The 21,942-nt window shown below is 44.1% G+C and overlaps 1 protein-coding gene across 3 annotated transcripts; it reads right to left on the bottom strand.

Moving 5' to 3' along the window:
- Positions 1–1,104: 1,104 nt before the first annotated feature.
- Positions 1,105–19,682, bottom strand: MKRN1 (makorin ring finger protein 1). 3 transcript variants are annotated; one of them, XM_036328548.1, is made up of 8 exons: positions 19,329–19,682; positions 12,672–12,800; positions 6,451–6,677; positions 5,794–6,020; positions 4,694–4,908; positions 3,835–3,945; positions 3,139–3,277; positions 1,105–2,780 (listed from the first exon to the last, which is right to left on the bottom strand). In XM_036328548.1, exons 1-8 carry the CDS (start codon positions 19,502–19,504, stop codon positions 2,565–2,567), a joined length of 1,440 nt encoding a protein of 479 aa, XP_036184441.1. In that variant the 5' UTR covers positions 19,505–19,682; the 3' UTR covers positions 1,105–2,564. The 3 variants fall into 3 exon arrangements, with proteins under 3 accessions (XP_036184441.1, XP_036184443.1, XP_036184442.1); XM_036328550.1 differs by having other exon boundaries at positions 1,105–2,656; XM_036328549.1 differs by lacking the exon at positions 19,329–19,682 and adding an exon at positions 15,621–15,643.
- Positions 19,683–21,942: the final 2,260 nt, after the last annotated feature.

Raw genomic sequence — 21,942 nt, 5'->3', positions numbered from 1 at the left:
GACTTATGCTGTGAAATTTTTCCTGCACAAAGTCAAGAACCCACACACTGCCAGCTGGCTCTAGGCAGACCTTCAAAGGGCCAGGTCCCCTTTCTGGCATTAATACCTTCCTCCCCCAAATCTTCAGCAAGGATTTGCTTTTACCTTTTCCTCCAGCCTTCTAAATAAGAATGTGTCCACAGAAGTTAGTCACAGAGGTAAGCATAACTTATCTTGTGGTGGCAGGAAAGAGGTTGAGATTGTTAATTTGTGCAAATGAGAAAGTTTGACGTTCCACCCATCACTGTTGGTCCCCCAACCCTTTTTGCAATTGGCAACCACACTGAAGTCAGTGACAGCCATTATGAATTCGCTAAAACATGAGCTTCGACTGCCTCTTCTAAGACACAAAGGAGCTGCTCCAAACATAAACCTATGGAAAGGCCAGAAGCTCTCATCACGCCTATACCCTTCTCCCCAGACTCAGGTATGCTCACAGGGTGGCTCCTGCGGAATCTCTCCCTTGCTTTCTGGACACCATAAAGCAGAAGTCTCTCCCCCTCCACTCATGCCTCAGGCTCGCAGCATCCCTGGGGGCATGTGGTCCCCAGCCTGGCAGCAGCAGCTTAGGGTGGATGCCTGGCATTTCTGGGTGGGAGCAGCTGGTCTGTGAGCTCACAAAGGCTACTTGGGGGGTCCACAAGCTGTTACTATGGCTACAATAAGCCAATATACACAACTCCTACATGTGGGAACATTTTCAATAGCATAAATTCTTAAATAGACATCAAAACTAGAAATGCCAAAAAGGTATTTTATTAATAAAATTTCATAATAGAATTAGGCAGAGCACGGGACCTACCTGTTCTTTGCAGGTATGAGGCAGGTTCACGTATGGCAGCGCCTGTGGTGGCCTAATAGCTAATCTTACAAATTCTAAAATACAGACTAGTTTGATGATCCTGTTGGCAAGCTTCCCCTCTCACACATTTCTCAGCGGGCTAGATGTCTTAGGAAAGATGTCACTGTATCCACAGAAATTTGACTCACTGATGAACTGATCAAAGAGTCAGTGAAAGAAAAACAGTATTTCAACCAGCTCATTACATAAGACAGAAAGACAACTTAGGGTTTTTTATTGTTTTATTTGGGAAAGTGCTTCTTACAAAAGGGCAGCTGTAAAATACAGAGACCTCTGTAACAATGACTTGTTTTTCTTAAAGTGAAAGAATGGGTGGGATCCAAGGAATCAAAAGCAGTCGATGGGACAACTCAGGAGCATCTCCAAGTTATTTTCAGGAAACAGCAACAAAATTCAAGCTAAAATTTTCAATCAAGGAATTCTAACAATTTAGCTTGTCTTGTGAATTACCAACCCAACCCCACCCCCCTTGAGTGGGAAAGAATAACTTATTATTGCAAACCAATGACTCCACTACAAGAAACACCTTAGAACACAGTTTTGAATCACATCTGTCTACCTGCAAAGTACAGGGATGGAATGAGGCACATACCCACAAAAACACAAAAACCTCACAACAAAACCCCTCAAACGAGGACAAAGGTTTGCCAAAAGGTGCCTGAACTGGAGAGGGTAAGAGATCATTAAGCATTAAATACAACTGTGTGTCCACAACCCCGTTTTGTGTTAAGATATGGGATAACCAGATAGTTTTACCCTCTATGGCTAAGCCCATTTATTCATATAGACAGACAAAGCTAGCACTGCTCTAGTAACGGCTACCAACATACTGCTTTGTCCTGTAAGATCTAGTTACCACACGAGGCTGAACCACTAAGCCAAGGTTTTCCACTAAGGCTAAGAACACTGCACCTAGGCAGGGATGCGAGGCTTACCACACACTCGCACTCACACACGCCAAGTCTACCAGCTCTTGGGAGTCAACCTCAATTCTGCATTTCTTTTATGCCAGTAAATCATTCTTTTAGAATCTTCCTGTCATACTGAACAGTAAAAATTTCCACACATTCGCACCTGCTTATTGTTATCCAGTAGTCATTACTTGTGTGCAATTATCAAGAGACCAAAACCACAGAACAAGTGCACAGGGTAGGGATTGTGGGGTAGGGAACATATAAAAACACAGATGTGCAGATTTTAGCAGAAACCTCAAGTATCCGCCTCTAGGTCTGTAGCACAGGCTACTTGCCACAGTTCAGATCCTTCACCCATCACCTCTTCTTGGACCCCCCGAGAAGGGCCAAGGCTGTGGCTTTTGAACCTGGGTCCTTAGAATGAGTGCAGCACGTCCATGAACACCCTCCAACTGTGTGAATCTGGTTGAAAACAGATGACGCAACAAACCTACACTAACTGTCTGACAGTTAAGTTCGTGTTACAAAAAACTAACTTTAAGGTTTATTTTTGTAACTTTTTAACCAGAGGAAACAACATACTCCTTGGGGAAAGGTGAGGGAGTAAGAAGACAGGCCCTGGGTACGAAGTATTACGACAGCACCTGGAGTTGCTAGGCCTGCCTAGGAGACACGGGCACTGCCACACCACCACAGGGGACAGCCACTGTCTGGGCTCAGCAGACCAGTTCACACGTCACGCAAAGCTGCTATAGGTCCAAGTCATAAAAGTCTTCCAGCTCATCGTGAAACAAGTCCCACTCGTCTTCAGAGTCTGTCAGCTCGTCGTCGTCGTCCCCACCTGCAGCCAAAAGCATAAGCAACATCTCGCCCAGCTCAAAGGTGACAACCTCTTCTTCATCGTCAAAGGGGTTGCTGTTCTCTCTTTCCTCAATGAGCTCCCAGAAGTGGTTCCTTCGTTGGGCCTGTAAAAAACAAGGCCATGATAGGGGTGGCACTGTCGAGTGGTATCTTCTATTCTCTCCTTTCTAAGGCAAAACGTCCAGCACACCAGGGGGCATGGCGAACCCGACTTCTCATTTAGGGTTCCATTTTACCAATTCCTCCCCTCTGGCTACATGATGCACAGGTTTAGACTAGAGTTTTAAGTGTTCTAGCTCTTCCTCTCATGCCCCTCCCAGTCTCCTGAGGTTGGTTTCCTGCTTTAATACTCTAGTTTCGCTCCCAGACCTGAGTGTTAACTTTCTCCTTCCCCTACCCCAATCTGTGCAGGACTCACTGAGATGGTGGGATTTTCCCTTCTTTAAAAAAAGTGAGAATTACCCGGTATCTGCTTGATGTTCCCACTTTCTGTCTCTGTGGCTCCTCTCTACGGCCATCAGGGTACGCATGCTTGTAAAAACAGTTCCCTCCAAATGGGCAGCTCCCACGTCCTTCATCAAAATACCTGCACGCCTTGTTGCTGGAAAGGAAAATATCGCAACCCTTATTCACGGTGGATTTCAGGTCTGTATGCAAGTAGCATCCAGGATTTCTCTAAACAGCTAGGGATAGAACCAGTATGTCAGTTTACGGCCCTCCCCAAGGTGCGCTCTTAAAGGTGTGTGTGCTAATGCATGAAACACTAGCTAGAAACAGATACTCTGTCAAAGTCTAACTAGAATCTAACAGCTCTACCATGGCAGATCCAGCAGAGAGAAAACCTTCTAGAAAGCACCCCACCACCCTAAGAGCATAGGACAAGTATAACATGGATTGAGAAAGATGGGTCCCTAGTCATGGGGCTTTAGTTACAAAAGCACAGACTTCACTGTAACACGTTCCCTTGGCACACACCCCAAGGACTGCGCTATGGCAAGACACGTAATGGGTGTTACCGGGGATGACAGAATAAACTGTCCTGGGAAGTAAAAGGAAGGGTAGTAAGGAGGTAGGAGTATATAACGCAGCCTGTTCTTTTCAAAATGAACCCAAGCTCCGCTGGGATCTTGACTGAAGAAAAGGCTGCAGTGCTCATACCTCATTGCCTCCTTGTATTTCTGAATGAGTTTCTGCTTCTCTTCTTTCTCCTCCACCCAGTACTCACTTGGAATGACAAAGTTAGATGTGATTCGGCATTCTGGGCAGGACCTGGGAAACAATGAACAGGCTGCAGTGCAAATTCCCCTTCACAGGCCCACTCTTCAAGGACACACCCTGGTGCGTCACCTCCAGATTTACAGACTTAAACTCCAAGTCAGTGGGCATCTCCTGAAAGTGCTCCCAACATTGTCACACAACTGACCATTTCCTTTGATGCAAGACAAGCTCCTTTATAAATTCAGCTTACTGGCTAGCCAGTTGATTAAAAAAAAAAAAAAATAGAACTTAGGTTAAAATAAGCAACAAAAGAAGACATTTCACACAGACTCCTTTTTCTTTCGTTTAAATAAATTTATTTCTTGTAACTTTGCTCTGTTTAAGTTATGTTGTTTTTGTTCAGTTATGAGAACAATCTTTAAAGGATGGTGGATTATTGGCTAGCTTAATGGATGAAATAGGAAAGTGGCAAATGTAAAACGTCAGGAAACATACATTCAGAGCTAGGTAAGCTTGTTCACTGAGCCTAACGGGGCTAATCCGTTAAACAATCTCCTCAGAAAAAGCTTCTACTAACTGTTACATAGGGTTCCCTCATTCAAACAAAAGTAAATATACCAACTAACCTAACCTATAAGCTAGCTGAAATACAAACAAGAAACCCCAATTCAAAGAATAGCCCCGTTTCAAGATAAAATGCATGCATTTAAATGCGGTCCATCTGCTTGAAAGTTGGCACAAGACACTAAATTCTTCCCCAAAATAGAAAGCACAAACGAAGATTGGGGAGGAGTCTCACTTTATGATCTTGCTCTCAAATTGCTTAGCACTCCTCCACTTGCGAATACACTTGAGACAGTAGGTGTGGTTGCAGTTGGAGAGGATCCCGAAGCGGCGCTCACTAGGGTTGGCTTTCTCGTAGACCACCTCCATGCAGATCCCACACACTTTGTCCTTACTGCGCTGGATGGCAAACGAGAGCTCCATGTCCTTCTCATGGGCCTCAATGCAAGACTGGAAAAAGTGGAGAGAGAAGTGTAATCAAGTCACTGGACAATGTGAGACTTCACCGGACAGTTAATGACTCGTGTTCAGAGACCCATAGTCAGCTGAAGAGTCAGTGTCCCCAATCTGACAGCAGCTTTGTTCGTTCACAAGTACAGGTACACTGACATTTTGGGACTTGACATTACCACAAAAGTCACACAATAAGGACTTAACTTCAGGAACTGAAAAATTATACAATTTTCTCAATCCTGCAGGCCAACCCCTGTTATCTTCATTAAAGACTGTTTGCATGCTAAGTTTGTTGACTTTCTCATTTCTAGCTGGAAAATGCAATTGGGATTAAGGCCCTAATTTATAATCTGTCAGAAAACAGGGTGAATGAAACTAGCATTTATTAGGTGGCAATTATGTGCCAGGCACATGATTTGCACATAAAAAAACAGCTTTACTGAGATGTAATTCACATACCAGGTAATTCACTCATTTAAAGTGTACAATTAGCCCTGGCCAGTGTGGCTCAGTTGGATGGACTGTCAGGTCACCAGTTTGATACCCAGTCAGGGCACACACCCAGGTTGCCATCTCCATCCCCAGTTTCCCAGTTTGAGGGGGTGGGGGGGCATGCAGGAGGCAGCCTGATGTTCCCTTTCACATCAGTGGTTCGTATTCTCTCTCCCTCGCCTTTCTCTCTCTAGAGAAAAAAATCTCTTAGTGTGAGGGCCCTATTTCTTGATAAAGCATTCAAAAAGCCCAAGAAGGAAAATATCCCTACTGACCAGTATTTCAATTCACCAAAAGTTTCTCTGAAATGAACCAAACAAACGGGCAATGCTGTGAAAAGAAAAATATAGTCCCCATACCTATTAACATTATGTCATCCTAAAAACTTACTTTTATGTGCTGTGATCTCTGGGCTGCGTCCACTGGGTGTAGGACCTGCAGCCCGCACATGTCACAGGAGTCTCCGTGGAGATACACGCAGTTCTCCCCGTAGCGGCACTCTCCCACCGCTGCATAGGGACAGAGCTGCTTCTTCGTGTCCACGGCCGCTGGCTCCTTCTCTGGCTCTTCCTTGGTCCCTGAGCCCTGCAGGGGTGCTTCAGTGCAAGAAGGGGCAGCTGAAATGTTTAGGAGAGTGGTAAAGGTCCAACATGGATCAGGCAGATAAACCGAGAGCCTAACTGAAAAGAACTTTCATTGAACTCCAGAACAGTTTACTGAACTAATTTTCTTACTCTTGGAAGAAATGAATTTTTTCCTAATGCTGGTATTTCCGAGATTAGGCTGGTAAAAAGGGGGTGGGGAGCTCTTTATGTATCTCTTGTGCAACTGTACTGATAAAGGGAGGCTTCAGTTTTTCAACATTCTAAATTCAATACTATGGGGATTCACTTACTTTCACTCCATCTGTCAGTTTCAGGTAACTCATTTAGACTATTACAATTAGGCTGCATGTGAAGACTGGCAACCAGAAGGTTGTGAAAACTCAGTTAATTGATGCACTACTATCTAGCCCTCTGACTTGTTTTTATTCTTCAAAATACTCACTACGGCCACAGTAGGGCTGCCCAGGAACAAACTCAATGGCATTCACCCAGTCTTCTGAACCTGCTCCTACAGTTGCAAAGTTTGAATTTGACTCAGCCTCGCCTGTACTCATTTCAACAATCGGTCCAACTACTGGTGAGAGACTTGAGGAAGCAGCAAGGGATGGTTTTGCAGTTAGATCTGTAGCAGTTGCTTCTTCCTGTTTCAATGGTTTGCTATGTTCGTATCTAAAAAAAAAAAAAATTAAAAGTCAGTAGTCGCAGTCTAAGCAGAACCCTCTAGATAGGATATCTATTCCCTGATCTGTCCTTGGGTTCTTTGTAAACTGCTGTGCACATGAATCATCTGGGAAATTGTTCGAAGGCAGATACCTATTCTGAACCCACGTGATGCTCACATTGCTGGCCCAGGGACCACACTTGCGGAACAAGGTCACAGACAAGGGACAGACAACGTTGGACTGTGTGGCCAAAACAGACTGATTCAAAGCAAGGCTGACACTCAAATTCAACAAGTGGAAATATGGAACACATTTTACCAAAAAATAAATTTAAATGTTCCCATTACTAAAATCCAAACTGTTACCTTCATATTCCTACTTTGCTTTGTAGTACAAATCATTTTGAGTTTCCTGCTATCAGCTACAAAAGCCAATGCATTTTATTCCATAGCCTGCAATCATGCAAACTGAGCACTGAGAGGAAGGAGCTATCATGAATATGCTTTTATCATCTTACTGCCTCCTCAAAAAGCATGAAGGAAGTATTCTTTCATCATTTTAGAGGTGACATAGACGATGAAATGGTCAAATAAGTGGTATGCTAGGTCTCATGTAAATCGTAAGCTACTTTTCACAAAATGGCAACCATTGGCCAAATCTAGCTACTTATCCCCCCCCCCCTTTTTTTTAGTATTTATTTTATTTTATTTTTGGTAATCCTCACCTGAGGATATTTTCCCATTGATTTTTAGAGAGTGGAAGAGAGAGGGAGAGACAGAGAGAAACATCGATGGGTTGCCTCCTGCATGTGCCCCAACCAGGGCCCCAGTCAGGGAGGAACCTGCAACCGAGGTATGTGGCCTTAACCGGAATCGAACTCACGACCCTTTGGTCTGCAGGCCGACGCTCTCCACGGAGCCAAACCGGCCTGGACTAGCTACTTATTCTTTTCTTTTTTTAAAAAAATATATTTTATCGACTTTTTTAGAGAGGAAAGGAGAGGGATAGAGAGTTAGAAACATCGGTTAGCTGCCTCCTGCACACCCCCTACTGGGGATGTGCCTGCAACCAAGGTACATGCCCTTGACCGGAATCGAGCCTGGGACCCTTAGGTCCGCAGGCCGATGCTCTATCCACTGAGCCAAACCAGTTAGGGCTAGCTACTTATTCTTAAATGAAATTTAGAACTCAGTTCCTTGGCCTGTGCAGTAGCTACTTTTTCAAGTGTTCCAGAGCTATACATAGCACATTTTCACTATCAGAAGCACTGCTCTGGTTTAGTTTTAAAACCACAGGAAACCTCGGAAATCTAGCCCCAAATCCTCACTTTTCAGATTAATTCCCTGACTTGAAAGGGGATAGCAGAAAAACATTTTATTTATTTTCACAGCCTTCAAGTTAGAAGAGGACCTGGGCTTTGTAAAGAAGATAGGCTTTAATTTAAAATGCCCCCTCCAGAGAGAAAGGCTTCAGGGCTTTAGGAATTAAATGTCAAGATCCAGAAATAGCCCTGGCCAGGTAGCTCAGTTGGTTAGAGTGCCATCCCGATACACCAAGGTTGTGGGTTCAATCTCCAGTCAGGACACATACAAGAATCTACCAATAAAGGCACAAATACATAAAACATCAAATCAGCTTCTCTCTCTCTAAAATCAAATTTGAAATTTTTAATAAAAAAAGATGCATAGCCCAACCAGTTTTGCTCAGTGATTGAGCATCACCCTATGAACCACAAGATCATAGTTCGATTCCTGGTCAGGGCACTGCCCAGGTTGCAGGCTTGATCCCCAGTAAGGGGCGTGCAGGAGGCAGCCGATCAATGATTCTCTGACTCTGATCACTGATGTTTCTATCTCTCTCCCTTCTTCTCTGAAATCAATACACACACACACACACACACACACACACACACACACACATATATATATATATATATATATATGACACCCATATTTTAGTTCTTTCTCCTTTAACATATTCATTTTAAGGATTTCAGGGTAAATGACTTCAAAAGTCATTAGACACTTAATAGCTTATCAAATTGCAAATATAACTTTTGAAAGAAGTGCATTTTGGTTTTAAGGCAAATTTATCAATGAATCAAACAAAGTATGGTAAGTTTTTCAAAGCACAGAATATTTCCTAGAAAGTTCACATCTGTACATAAATTTTCTTGCTTTCAAATATTCTACAATTTTCTATGGGTATAGAGAAGAATGTTTTAAGAACAGACTAAAAAGGAAAAAAACCAGATTAAAAATTTGAGAAATACACTGGGTTACTTTTTTTTTTTTTTATCAACACCTGGTTATAGCCATGCACCATACGTCAAGATCAGTAAAAAAAAAGAACAGTACCGTCTACTGAGGAGTCAAATGTGAATAAAACGAGGTCCCTACTATTAAATGAAAATTTATTTTGAACATTAACCTTTTAAATTAAAAGTTCCTCAGGAAAAGAAATGTATAACAAACAAAAACAACTTTATTCTAAGGGATTACATTGAGGAGAAAATACAGTATTTAAATTTAGACTAAGACATTAAAAAACATATGTTCTAAACAACAACAACAACAAAAAAAATATGTTCTCAAGTCTACCTATTTAGGCAAAGTTATTCCCTTAGTGCAGTGTAGATCTATATAAAATGTGTTTCCAAGTAAAGATTTGTAAAGACAAACCAAGAAAAAAAGGGTAAAAGCCAAGACTTACAATTCTGAAAGATGTTTACCAAAAAGTTTCAAGGGTCAAATATAAGGTGATGGAGGAGACCAGACTGGTATTGAGCACACAGTATAATTTACAGAGGATGTATTATAAGAGTGTACCCCTGAAACTTGTTATTAACCAATGTCACCACAATAAATGTAATTTAAAAAGTGGTTTGTGAACCATGGACCTCCTTAAGAGCAGAGATGGCCAACTAGGCCCTCAGGCCAAATCCAACCAGCGCTAACAATGGTCAAAACATCTCTAAGTGGTTGAAAAAAATACCATTTGATGGCACACAAGATTATATGAAATTCAAATTCAGTATCTCAAACTAAAGTTTCACTCTACTCCTATCTAATATAACAGCTTATATGTACTATCCATGGCTGCTTTTGTGCTACAAAAGACCCTTATGGCCTGCAGAGCCAGAAATATTTCTTCTCTCGCCCCGTGGAGCGAGTCTGCCAACCCCTGCTTAAGAGGATTCTCACGCCGAAACCGGTTTGGCTCAGTGGATAGAGCATCGGCCTGTGGACTGAAGGGTCCCAGGTTCGATTCCGGTCAAGGGCACGTACCTGGGTTGCAGGCACGTCCCCAGTGGGAGATGTGCAGGAGGCAGCTGATTGATGTTTCTCTCTCATTGACGTTTCTAACTCTCTATCTCTCTCCCTTCCTCTCTGTAAAAAAATCAATAAAATATATTTAAAAAAAAAAAAAAGAGGATTCTCACATCTATTAGATTCACAGTCTGTGAGAGTAGTTTTGTTATAGTTATTATTTCATGGATTATCACAGAACCACTGATCTTTTTAGTCACAGTGTTAAGTGATGAATTACAGCTAAGCTAACACTGAAACAAGTATGAACTTTTCTTTCACCTTCTGCAAAAACTCTGATACATACAATCAATTTCTACCTAAGGACATTTTATCAACGTTTCCCCTCGTTCTAAGCAAGAGAGACTTTTCTCTAGATTGGCTTGCGACCCGCTACTCCCAATCACTCCACGGTCTGATGTCTGCCTGTAAAAATTTTAATGTATGAGATTTAATAGGTCCAGAGGGCAAAACCCTTCCAAAGCAGTTGTCAACCAAGGCAATACTGCCTCTTTCTCCAGGGGGTGTGTTCAGGAACAATGATGACGTGGCCTCACTAGATAACAGCACCACCACTATGAAACACTGATGTGGTACCACTTCTGAACTGCTGGAACTAGAATACTATCTTTCACTATAAACTATCCCCTGGATGAGGAGTTAAATTATTTTAAATCGCTGGGCATTGGTGAAGTTGTATAAAAAGATCCCTAGAGAGTAAAAGTAAAAGTAGATTTAAGTCCCTAAGCATCATTTTAACAAAAAAACAAGCAATCATGGAACCAGACCCTCCCCAGGATTCCCTCCTTGCCTGTCTATAATCCAGCTTGTAATAATCACCCTCATCAGCCTGTCCCAAGGATATCACCCAACTCCCCTTTCAGGCAGAACCCTAGTACATAGGTTTCCCTAACTCCTTTCACTTTATAAGTGCTCTACATCCAGTTCAAAACAGCATCATTCCCCAAAGAGGGAGTTGTAGCCTTATTATAAAGAAAACTTAAGGACATACTGGGATTTTCTGAAGAGAGTATCACTGTGCCACTTTTTCCTTTCCAGTAATATTGCAATGAAAAAAATTAAAGCAAATTATTGACTGCTACTCTCAGACATCAGGAGTTCTACTTCTAAGCTCCTACAGTCACATGAAAAGGACCTTTTTTTCTCTATTCTTGCTAGATTTCCTAATAAAACATATGTGATGACCTAACATTAATGTCTCACCCGTCAATAACGTCTTAGTCTTTTGAACTCTAAGCATTTGAACCCAACAGTTGACACAATTCTTATCTAATAGGGACACTCAAATTAGCTATGACATTGCCAATCTGTCTTACCATACTCTGCCCTTCAAAAGGTGGAGCCCAACCTCCTCCTGAACACGGGCTGGACTTAGTGACTTGCTTGTAATAAACAGAACATAGTGGAAGCAACAGTGAGGGCTTCTGAGACGAGGTCATAAAGCCATTGTGGCTGTGTCCTGCGCTCTCTTGCACCACTGCTCTGGGAAAGCCAGCCACCAAGAGGGAGGGCACCACAGGAGCCCCAAGAAAAGGTTCCTGTGGTGAGAACTAGTCTCCCCTTAGTAGTCATCTGAAAGGTGATCCTCCAGCCCCCCAAGACTTCAGATTATGACAGCCCTGCACCAAATCTTGACTATAAATCTGAGAGTCTGGGCTAGAACCACCCAGGGAAACCACCTTCACATTCCAGACCCCCAGAAACTGATAATTGTTTTTAATCTGCTAAATTCTGGGATAATTTGTGTAGCATCAATAAATAACATATTCATACACCTAGATATTTTCTGAAATGGGAATATAAAGAAAGCTCTACTCAATTCTGAAGCAGAACCCACCATTATTGAATTGCAACTTAACAGGATTACGGTGCCAATTCAACAAACAGAAATTACTTAATTAACTAATCCCTCTTGGTTCCCTAACATTCTGAATTAGATACTAGAGATATTCTTGAAGCACTTTCCCTAAATCTTAGCTTATAATTATTCCTGGGAGCTGGGATGGGGACAGGTTTAGGGAAGTTTGGTTGGAATGACAAACCCTCGTAACTAGCAACCTAATACACTCACTTTTCCAATGCCTGAGACTGAAACCAGTTCTCACCATAGAGAATTGAAAGCAGTCCCGCTTGGTCCAATATGCATCTCATTCTTGGTTTAAAAAGGAAATGTCATACACAAACATACCTTCACCACTCCCTATCCCTAGGTTTGCAGAAGTTGCTCCTTGGGCATTAATTAAACTTAGAATTGTATTACAAATTCATTTTTTTAAAAATATATTTTATTGATTTTTTACAGAGAGGAAAGGAGAGAGATAGTGAGTTAGAAACATCATCGATGAGAGAGAAACATCGATCAGCTGCCTCCTGCACATCTCCCACTGGGGATATGCCCGCAACCAAGGTACATGCCCTTGACCGGAATCGAACCCAGGACCCTTCAGTCCGCAGGCCAACGCTCTATCCACTGAGTCAAACCGGTTTCGGCACAAATTCATTTTTTAAAATGTATTAATATTCCTTCCAAGTGAGATTTCTGTCACTGCACTAACATTCCTAAGAAGTCCTTTATTTTAACCCTAGAAATTATAAAGCTATTGGGATTATGAATTTTATTAATTTTTCCAAATCCACCACTGAACACAACTGATTGGTGAACAAATTCTTACCTGCAGCGGTCTCCGTAAATACAGTACCCTCGCTGAAAATACTTGCACAGCACACCGTATGGACTGTCAGAGAGGTCATGCGAGTAGCGACAGTTATCTCCTTCCTTACAAACCCCGTGCATGAAATACCTGTGAGACAAGGAACCACACAGCTGGATTAAACGAGATGGAGCCAATACTCAAAGAATTCATGACCAATATATTCCACCAGCAATACACTAGTACTGTATACTAATCCTATACCCATGATTATATTCTACACAAAACATGTAAAATGCACAAAGAAAGTAGAACTAGACTATGACCATAAAGTTATCCACTAAGGCACCACAGGAGGCTGCCTATAGACACAAAGTTTAAATTTAAACTTCGATGTTGTCAATCTTATCTTTCCAGGTTAAGTCTGACAACTGTTCTCTAGTTATAATCCTAATGGGTACATTCTTGTTTTTCACTAACTTAAGCCATAGTGGCAGTTTTATCTGCTAAAAATAAATAAATAAAAACCTAAGATTAAAAGCAAGAAACAGTGTGGTGATTGGGGCGGGGGGATGGGTGGAGGTGGAAGAGGGTACAGAGGAATAAATGGTGATGGAGGAAAAAATAAAAAAGCAAGAAACAATCGCCGAAACCGGTTTGGCTCAGTGGATAGAGCGTCGGCCTGCGGACTGAAGGGTCCCAGGTTCGATTCCGGTTAAGGGCATGTACCTGGGTTGCGGGCGCATCCCCAGTGGGGGATGTGCAGGAGGCGGCTGATCGATGTTTCTCTCTCATCGATGTTTCTGACTATCTCTCTCCCTTCCTCTCTCTGTAAAAAAATCAATAAAATATATTTTAAAAAAAGAAACAATGAAGACTGGACCAGGTCAGACTACTGCTTGTTTCACTTCAAGAAACTATTTTAATTATTTAAAAGCCACATGTAACCATACAAGCAAAATTTGCTGCAAAAGTAGGGAAGAAGGCAAACCATTGTATGTCCTCGATTAGCAGAATGATCTCCCTGTGCCTTAGCGGAGTGCCCGTGTACTGAACTAGCAGTTTCCCTCTCAGTGTCAGAGCAGGACTCAGCGGCCGCTAAGTGGATCAGGACCAGCATCGCCAACAGCACGTGGGGATTTGCTAGAAATGCACATTTTGAGACTTTATCCCAGACCTTCTAATCTATAACTGGGGTAAGAGGGGGCTAAGGCAAGCAGCAACCTGCATTTCTCTAAATGACTGTGGATCAGGGAAGCAATAAGGGTTTCATTTTAATCCTGAAAAGTGAGTAGAACCAAAAAACACACCAACCCCATCATTCCATCACTGACTTATTAGGATTAGTTTTTCTTCTTTTAGTCTTTCTCTTGAACAGGGTTATGAAGATTTAGTTTTGGCAGGCTACACCTCCCCAAATATGCCCCTTGCACCACTGGTACAGAGTAAAGGGAAAAGTGCCTATTTCCTGGGTGTAGGTAGAATATCAGTAAGCACATTCCACTTTGCCCACTAATTTGGAATGATACACAGAAAATAAATTCACATTTACCTAAGGCTGTCCCCATTAAAATGTGGAAGGTTATTCACCACAATTTCCTGCAAGTAGATCTTCACAGCAGATAACATGGAAAGAAAGAATACCACTCTGGTGGGAAGTTAAGATCCTTAAATGCCCTAGGACTGCAAATCCATCTATATAAAAGCCTAAGCGACCATTATGGTGGAACGCCAGACCAATCTGTCGATATGATGTGCACTGACCACCAAGGGGCAGACGCTCAATGCAGGAGCTGCCTCCTGGTGGTCAGTGCGCTCCCACAGGGAGACCGCTGCTCAGCCAGAAGCCGGGCTCACAGGCTGGCCAGTGCAGTGGTGGTGGTAGAAGCAGTGAGGGCTCACGGGCTGCGAGAGGGCACAGGCCATGCTGAGGACCACCACCACCCGACCCCACCTCAGTGCACGAATTTCGTGCACCGGGCCTCCAGTAACAAAACACACGGTAGGTCAAACTATACTTAACCTACCCCAGCGAAAAACAAAACAAAAATTATACTTAACCTAATCAAACTTGGGTTTGAACTTTCTCTCAGCTACAGGGCTACTTTGTGTAAGCTTTAAAGCTGTTTGTGAGCCGTATCACCCAAATTTGAGCTACATTGTAGCAACAGATAATTTTTTAAAATATATGTTTACTGATTTCAGACAGGAAGGGAGAGGGAGAGACAGGAGCATCAGTGATGAGTCATTGATCAGCTGCTCCTGCACACCACACTGGGGATCGAGCCTGCAACCTGGGGATGTGCCCTCAACGGGAATCAAACCGTGACCTTCTGGTTCATAGGCTGACATTCAACCACTGAGCAATACTGGCTGGGTCCAATAGATAACTTTTGACTGCATTAAGTGAAGTGATTAGAACTTAACAAAACTACTATGCAAGTAAATAACTACATTGTAATCACTACTATGGAGTAGTCATGCTTTTGAGTTTCTATAAAAGTATCCACAGTTGAAAATAGGTTATTCTTTAGAAACAGTGTCACTGTTTGAATACAATTGCTTTCTGTCCCATCCCCAGTGGGAACACTTGCTCTTACATTCTAAGTAAGACAAGAGTGCCTATACCCTCACTATTTATTTGGGGTCAATTTGATGCCAGAGATGCCTGTGTTTTTAAGGCTTGATAAAACATCTACCTAGAGATAAAGCTGGGCAGAGTAGCTCCTAAATCTCAGGCACAGTACTTGGAATTTCAGGTTTGTTCTTAAACCCTATTCTGCCATGGTCTTGTTCAGTGCATTGTTGCACTTAGGTTTATGATGCTCTTCTTTACGTCAAATTAAGTCATCCAGGAATCACTACCTGACAGCTGCTGACCTTACTTATTAACCTTGTTTCCTCAATCAGTTGCTTCAAGGACCTCAACTCCCTAATACCTGCATCTTAATGTTCAGCATGACACCTTACCTTCACACTTTTGCAACACCTACACCAATATTACTTTTTAATATCCATAATGGATGGAAATTTTCCTAGAATTCAAAATAAAAGAGTAAAAAATAAGTCAACAAATAGATTGGATTGAGAAATAGAACCGCCGGCAATAGAAGTTCCTGAGGTCCATAATGAGCATCACTGGAGGAATTCAAGCAGGCACCAAGTCACCTGATACTGCAGAATCAACAGAAACACTAGAATACAAGCCCTAGTTAGTCAGGGCCAAATACGTACTAAGCATTATTTCACATTTACTTGGTATGTGTGGTCTGGGTTTTAGGTTCTTGCCTTTTGCCTTGCCGTGGTACTAACACTGTTGGTATACCCAGAATTATCGACATTTCTCACAGTGAAATCCCTTCTTGCCAACCTATCTCTGTGTAAGTCTAAGCAACTGGCACGATAGTGTAAGTTATAACAGATAACAAAAGGCAACCCACTCCCAAGAATTTCTCACCAAAACCAAACCAATAAAAATGACACCATTAAAATCCACCTTATGCCCCTGCCCAGGCTGAGCTTGCCCATCCCTGAGGTGAAGACTTCTGAGCCATAGATTTCTGCAGTTCCTTCCACCTGGAAGATTCTGTGACTCCAAGCAGACATTGTCAGGTAATAAAGACATACCACTGACGAGAATCCCCTGACCTACCTCTTGGAAGCCTAAGCATGACCAAGATGTATTAGCCTGCTCACAGTTCCTCTAGCATTGTAACAATCTAACAATCTCTTTGGGAATTTATAGAAAATTACAGATCATTAATTAATTTAAGATTTAATCACTTAATCTGCTATTACATTTCTCACTTTGATATTTTAATGTGCCCTATTTCTCAAACTGGCTTGTAAATTCCTGGTGGTTAAGAACCATGCTTTATTCTGCTTTTACCTCCTCGGTACCCATACACATAATAGGTTTGTTTCCTAAAAGACACCATTCAAATTCGGCTGGTGCCCCTGTAGAAGAGAGCTGGGGGCCGTGGTGAATCACAGTGACAGTAGCAAATTAAATCTCCCTAGGCTGGAGGACTTCAAATACAGTCCCTTCAAACCCAGAGTTGTAAGCAATGAATTTCACCTACTGATATCAGAGCACTTAAAGACCTTCTGAAATTTTTCCTTCATTTTTAAGCTATACTAACCACACTTACGGCCTGGTGGGGGCAGCATAATACAGTTTCTTGAGAAAGAGATACCTAGGATTTTCTTAAGCTGCAGAAATAAAACACAAGATAGAATTTGGAGAGATTCTGAGCAATTAAAAACAAATATCCATCCTCCAAACAAGTACTAACTTCTAAGAGTATTATACTCTAAGAGGTGAAGAAAGCCAAAATCCTAGGAATGAGAGGGAAATGGACACAAACACTAGAACACATCTTGGACTCAAAGAAGTTTTAGCTAACAAATACACTGAAACTATTTATAATACAGTGTTATCACTTCTTGGGCTTTTGGCTAAGATCAAGTGTATTCATAATACAGTGCATTTCTGCATTCCCTTTAACATCTAGCACACTCTCGTGTAAGCGCTAATGCTTATTCACTGAATAACTGAATGAGGTAGTCCCAGAAAGACATATACATATGTTCCATTTAAGTCCTTTGTCTTTGCTAATTCACAAATGGTGTTTTCTTGTTGTTTTGTTTTTTAATGAAAGCAGAGGAACATTACTAGTCTATACTGAAGTGGATAATTGTAGGTGTGGATTTATCAACATCAATTCAAGTAGTTACTGAATATGCCAGGTACCTACAAATAGGATGAAGAAATAGCCCTGCTTTCAGAGCTCAAGTCTAGAATAAATGAAGATATCATGATACTCCTCTGTTCAATAAAGTGTTTGTTTTTTTAAATAGGTCATGTTGGTACCTAAAATAACTGAAAACAATGTCAACCAAGACATATCAACTAATCTGCACATTTTTTCAGATAACTGTCTAGCAAGCTATTGACAGGTTTATGTAAAAATAAAAAACAAAACCCTGCACGTCTAAGCCTGTGTAGTGTTTTCTCCCCCCAAATACTAGATTACTCAGGTATGTAAATTTCTTTAATACATAAATCAATTGGTTCATGGGCAAAGAACCACCGCTGGTCTGGGAACAATCAGGCTATTTCATTAACTCAAAGATCCTAAATGCAGGCAAAGAAGAACAATCAGTTGGTAAGCTGTGTTCTGAATTCTGATGTTACTGGTGAGGAACTAGAAAAAGAGAACCAGAAAAGGAAAAAGCACCTAACAGCGGGGAAAGTGAAGCACAGGAAGTGGCAGTGAATTCTGTGCAGAGATGTCAAGTTGGGCTCACGCTACAGACACAGCAGGATCACCTGGAGGCTAAGTATGTCAGGCTGGTGAGAGGTTTCAGAGCCTATTTAGATTGGAGATGGCGAGGGAAATGGAGGCACTGGATGAAGTCCTTAAAGAGGTCACATCTTCAAGGGAGATTAAGTTCATTGTATGAATGTCGAGTGGGGCTGCAAGGCGAATGACTGGGAAATTCAGGAATATAAAGTTACACTAGCACTTTAATTTTTTTCAAGACTCAACCAGAACATATCAAGCAACTGCAGCACGTAGTTACATGGATGGGAATTCTTAAATTACCATTTGGGGGATACCGCACTCAATTCCTTTCCTAGGATCTACCTAAAACAGCCTCTATGCTTCCCCCATCCTGGTACTCAAAGTAAAGGCAATTAAGCTTATCATCTATGCGTTAACTGCATTATGTTAAAGACTGGCAGGGCCTCAAACTCGCTGTTAATGCTACAACAGTGAGTTCTGTATATTAGGAATATCTTTGCGTCTTAATTATCTCACCCAGATGAAACCGGCATTTCGGATGGATTTTTGCAAATGAAAGCTTCTGCTCCTACTGATCACATTTTTAAAACCCAAGCATAACATCCAACTAAATGCTCTAACCTTATTTTATATATAGACATGTTATATATGACAGCTTGCCAGTTTTTAACATGCGTATACACGTTCCTATAAGAGCCATCCACTAACCACTCAGAAGGGAAAAAAAAGACTTTTTCCTCTGACATACCAAGCCAAAACAAACCCTCTCCTCCGGGCTGCAGGTCTCTGACTCCCTGCAACGGAGAGAGGCGTGGATTTCAAAAAGAGAAACATTTCGCCCCGGGAGGGGAACGGCAGCTCGTAAAACTCAGGGGGCGGAGGATGCCGACCCAGCCCGGCCCGGTCCGGCACACGGTTCCCAGACAAAGCTCAGAACCGCCAGCCTCGATAAACATACAAAGAAATAACAAAAGCTACTTCTCCGGGCGGGGCGGGGCGGGGACGCGAGCAGACGTTACAATCCGATGACACGGCGGCGGCGGCCCCCGGCAGCCAGGCCACCTCGCCGGCACCCGCGGCGGCGCTCCCGGGTCCGCAGCTCTCCCTCCCCGCACCTGCGGAGCCCGCGGCAGCGGGTGGGGACCGGCGACAATGAAAGGAGGGAGGAGTCACCCCACCTCTCCCTCCGCGCGCCGCGCCGCACGGCCGGGCGCAGGGAGGGCGGCGGGCGGGGGTTGACGCCGCGCGGACGGGGAGGCGGCGGCGACCGCGGGGACGGCGAGACGCCGGCCGCCCCGCTCCTCCGCCCGCCCTTCCTCCGCGGCCCCGGCCCCCTCCCTGCACCAGCGCCGGCCGCGCAACGTCTCACCTGCAGGTGACCTGTTTCGTCCAGCCGCCGCCGCCGCCGCCTCCCCCGCCCCCCGCCCCCGCGGACGGGGAGGTGGCTGTGGGGATGGGGGTGGGGGAGGCCGCTGCCACCGCCGCCGCTGCCGCTCCTGCTCCTGATGGTTTGGCTGTTGTTCCGGGAGCTGCAGCCTCCGCCATTACTGTTTATCCCACACAGCAATGGCACCGGAACTTCCGGATCACATAGTTCCGGTCCGGCTGCGGGGAGGAGAAGGCGGCGAGGCGACGGGAAGGGAGAGGAAGGAGATTGAGGCGCTGGCTCGCTCCCCTGGGCACCGCGTCGCGTCTCCGAGCGCTCTCGCCGCTCCAACTGCGGGCGCGAGCCGGAGCGCCCGCGGCCCGCCCCCCGCGCCCTCTGATTGGTGGACCGGGCCGCCCCGCCCAGAGGGGCGGGGCCCGGGCTCCGCCAGGTGGGCCCCACCCCCTACTGCCCCCAGGCTCCACTTCGGGAACCGAAGTCCAAATTTCCAGGGGCTGGCCCCGGGGAGTACTTCCTAGCAGAGGCCGGTTCCGTGGAGTGGCGATGAAGGAGCGGGGATTTGAGATCTGCTTAAATTCCCTTTCCCACTTACTGGCTCTTCCAATTACTAGCTGTAGGAATCTGGGCTAGAAAGATACCCGTTTTCTCTGAGCCTCAGTTGTCCCATCTCTCGAAGGGGATGGTAATAGGCGCTACCTCATAAGGTTGCTGTGAGGATTATAAAACAAGCGTGGGGACCACTGAGCTTAGTGCCTGGAGCCTAGTAATAAACACAATAACTCCTATTCCTAGCAATTTGTCTCTGAGCAGGTTAACTTACCTCTTAGTGCTCCTGCCTGATCTCTAAAAATAAGCTTAAACAAATATTTTTACAATACCCACCCCAAAGATGGTTGCGAAAATTAAATGAGTCCCTGTAAAACCTTGATCACTGGGCTTCACGACGCAGTTGATACTTAATAGATAATGAACAAAAGGTGTCCAAAATATCCCAGCTTCTAATTTATATTTAAAACGATGCTGCATATTAAGTCCTGAGCTTCTTAAGAACTGATGAACTGAATGGATCCAAAGACATGGAAGCATGGAACAGAGTTTGGAATCTCAGAGGGAAGGCAGGGCAGGGTGGGGTAATCAACCAAAGACCTTGTATGCATATATGCATGGCCCAGGGACACAGACAATAGGGTGGTGAGGGCCTGGGGCGGAGGACGGGGGATGGGTGGGCTGGAGGGAGCCAATGGGGGGGAAAAGGGGGACGTATGTAATACTTTCAACAATAAAGATTTAAAAAAGAAAAATAATAGTCCTAAAAAAGTAAATAAAAATAAGTCCTGAGCTTTCACAGACAGGTTTCCATAAGCCCTTAAATTTGCTTTTCTCTAGTCTCTACCTTGAGAGTGAAAATCCTCCACCCCACTGATAATCAGACCACGATGTACCCAACTGAAACCAGGACAGTAACAAAGTGGACAGAAAACAATGTTTCTCTCAAGGCCACACCAACGGCTGCAGGACTCAGTCCCTTTGAGTAATTGCAGCTTTTTTATGAGTGACTTCCCCAGACCCACTTCATTCCTCCCTCCCACCTCCCAAAGATTGTCCAGACGCCCAGTTCCTAAACTGCCCCATCTCAGGACAGCACCCAACGCAGAGCTGGCCTGCTCTTCCCTCAGAATCACCCAGCATGAGCTTCCACCCTGTAAGCAATGCCCCCAACGCCCCTTTCCACGAGGCACCCCCTTCCCTCTCCTGCATGGCCTCCCCTGCCTCTGCAAGTTCGTAAATTTAACTTTGTTGGACTACTGGTCTATTTCTGGTAGTCTATCTGTGAGGTATTACCAGTCAAGTCATAAATTTGTTTTTTTTTTAATGGGGAAGGGGAAAGCAAGCGCCTTAAAGTTTCTCTTATGTTAAGCAAAAGGGTCACTTACACCTAAAACAATTCTATCCTAGGGAAATCTTCTTGAAGATTCTGGGTTCTTTTTGTCTCTTTACTGTTGCCCTCATCAGGAACAGTGGCACCCAGCTCAGAGCCCTCGTGCGAGGACATGAGACCACAAAAGATCCGATTCCCAAAGATACACCTGGGCCTGAACTTGGGAAATAATCCAGCGTGGTGCGAAAATGGAGGGAGGACAGCACCCAAAGCCGTCCCCAAGCTCCAAGGTAAATCCGGGGGCTGAGAGACCAAAGAGGCCGGCAACGCCAAGGATACCAGCTTGTTAAGGGAGCTTACCTGCAAGGCTGGTCTTGGAAGGAGGCCAGGCGAAACGGGTATCCTCCGCGCCACGTGGAAGGTACTGAAGGATTCTAGGCCGGAGCGGGAAGGCTGGGGTAGTGGGTGGTGACCTGCCCCTTATAAGGGGACAAAGCCTCATTTACATGCTTGCCTGGGGCGGGAATGGGCTGTTCCTGGGCCCAGCGTGCCTGGGGCATAGGAGAGGGTGGGGCAGTCTCTGTGGAGATTTGGGGAAGCAGACTCTGTTCTGCCCTGAATCTAGCTGGAGGGTCCAGCAGCAGCCACACCACTGAACAAGCCCACACAGGCCCAGCTGAGCTGAGCTCTGAATTTTAGATCTTCTAGTTCAACCCT

Source organism: Myotis myotis, unplaced genomic scaffold (genome assembly GCF_014108235.1).
Source record: "Myotis myotis isolate mMyoMyo1 unplaced genomic scaffold, mMyoMyo1.p scaffold_m19_p_11, whole genome shotgun sequence".
Classification (NCBI taxonomy): domain Eukaryota; kingdom Metazoa; phylum Chordata; class Mammalia; order Chiroptera; family Vespertilionidae; genus Myotis; species Myotis myotis.
The sequence above is the reverse complement of the archived record's forward strand: the minus strand, read 5'-3'. Positions and strand labels throughout refer to the sequence as shown.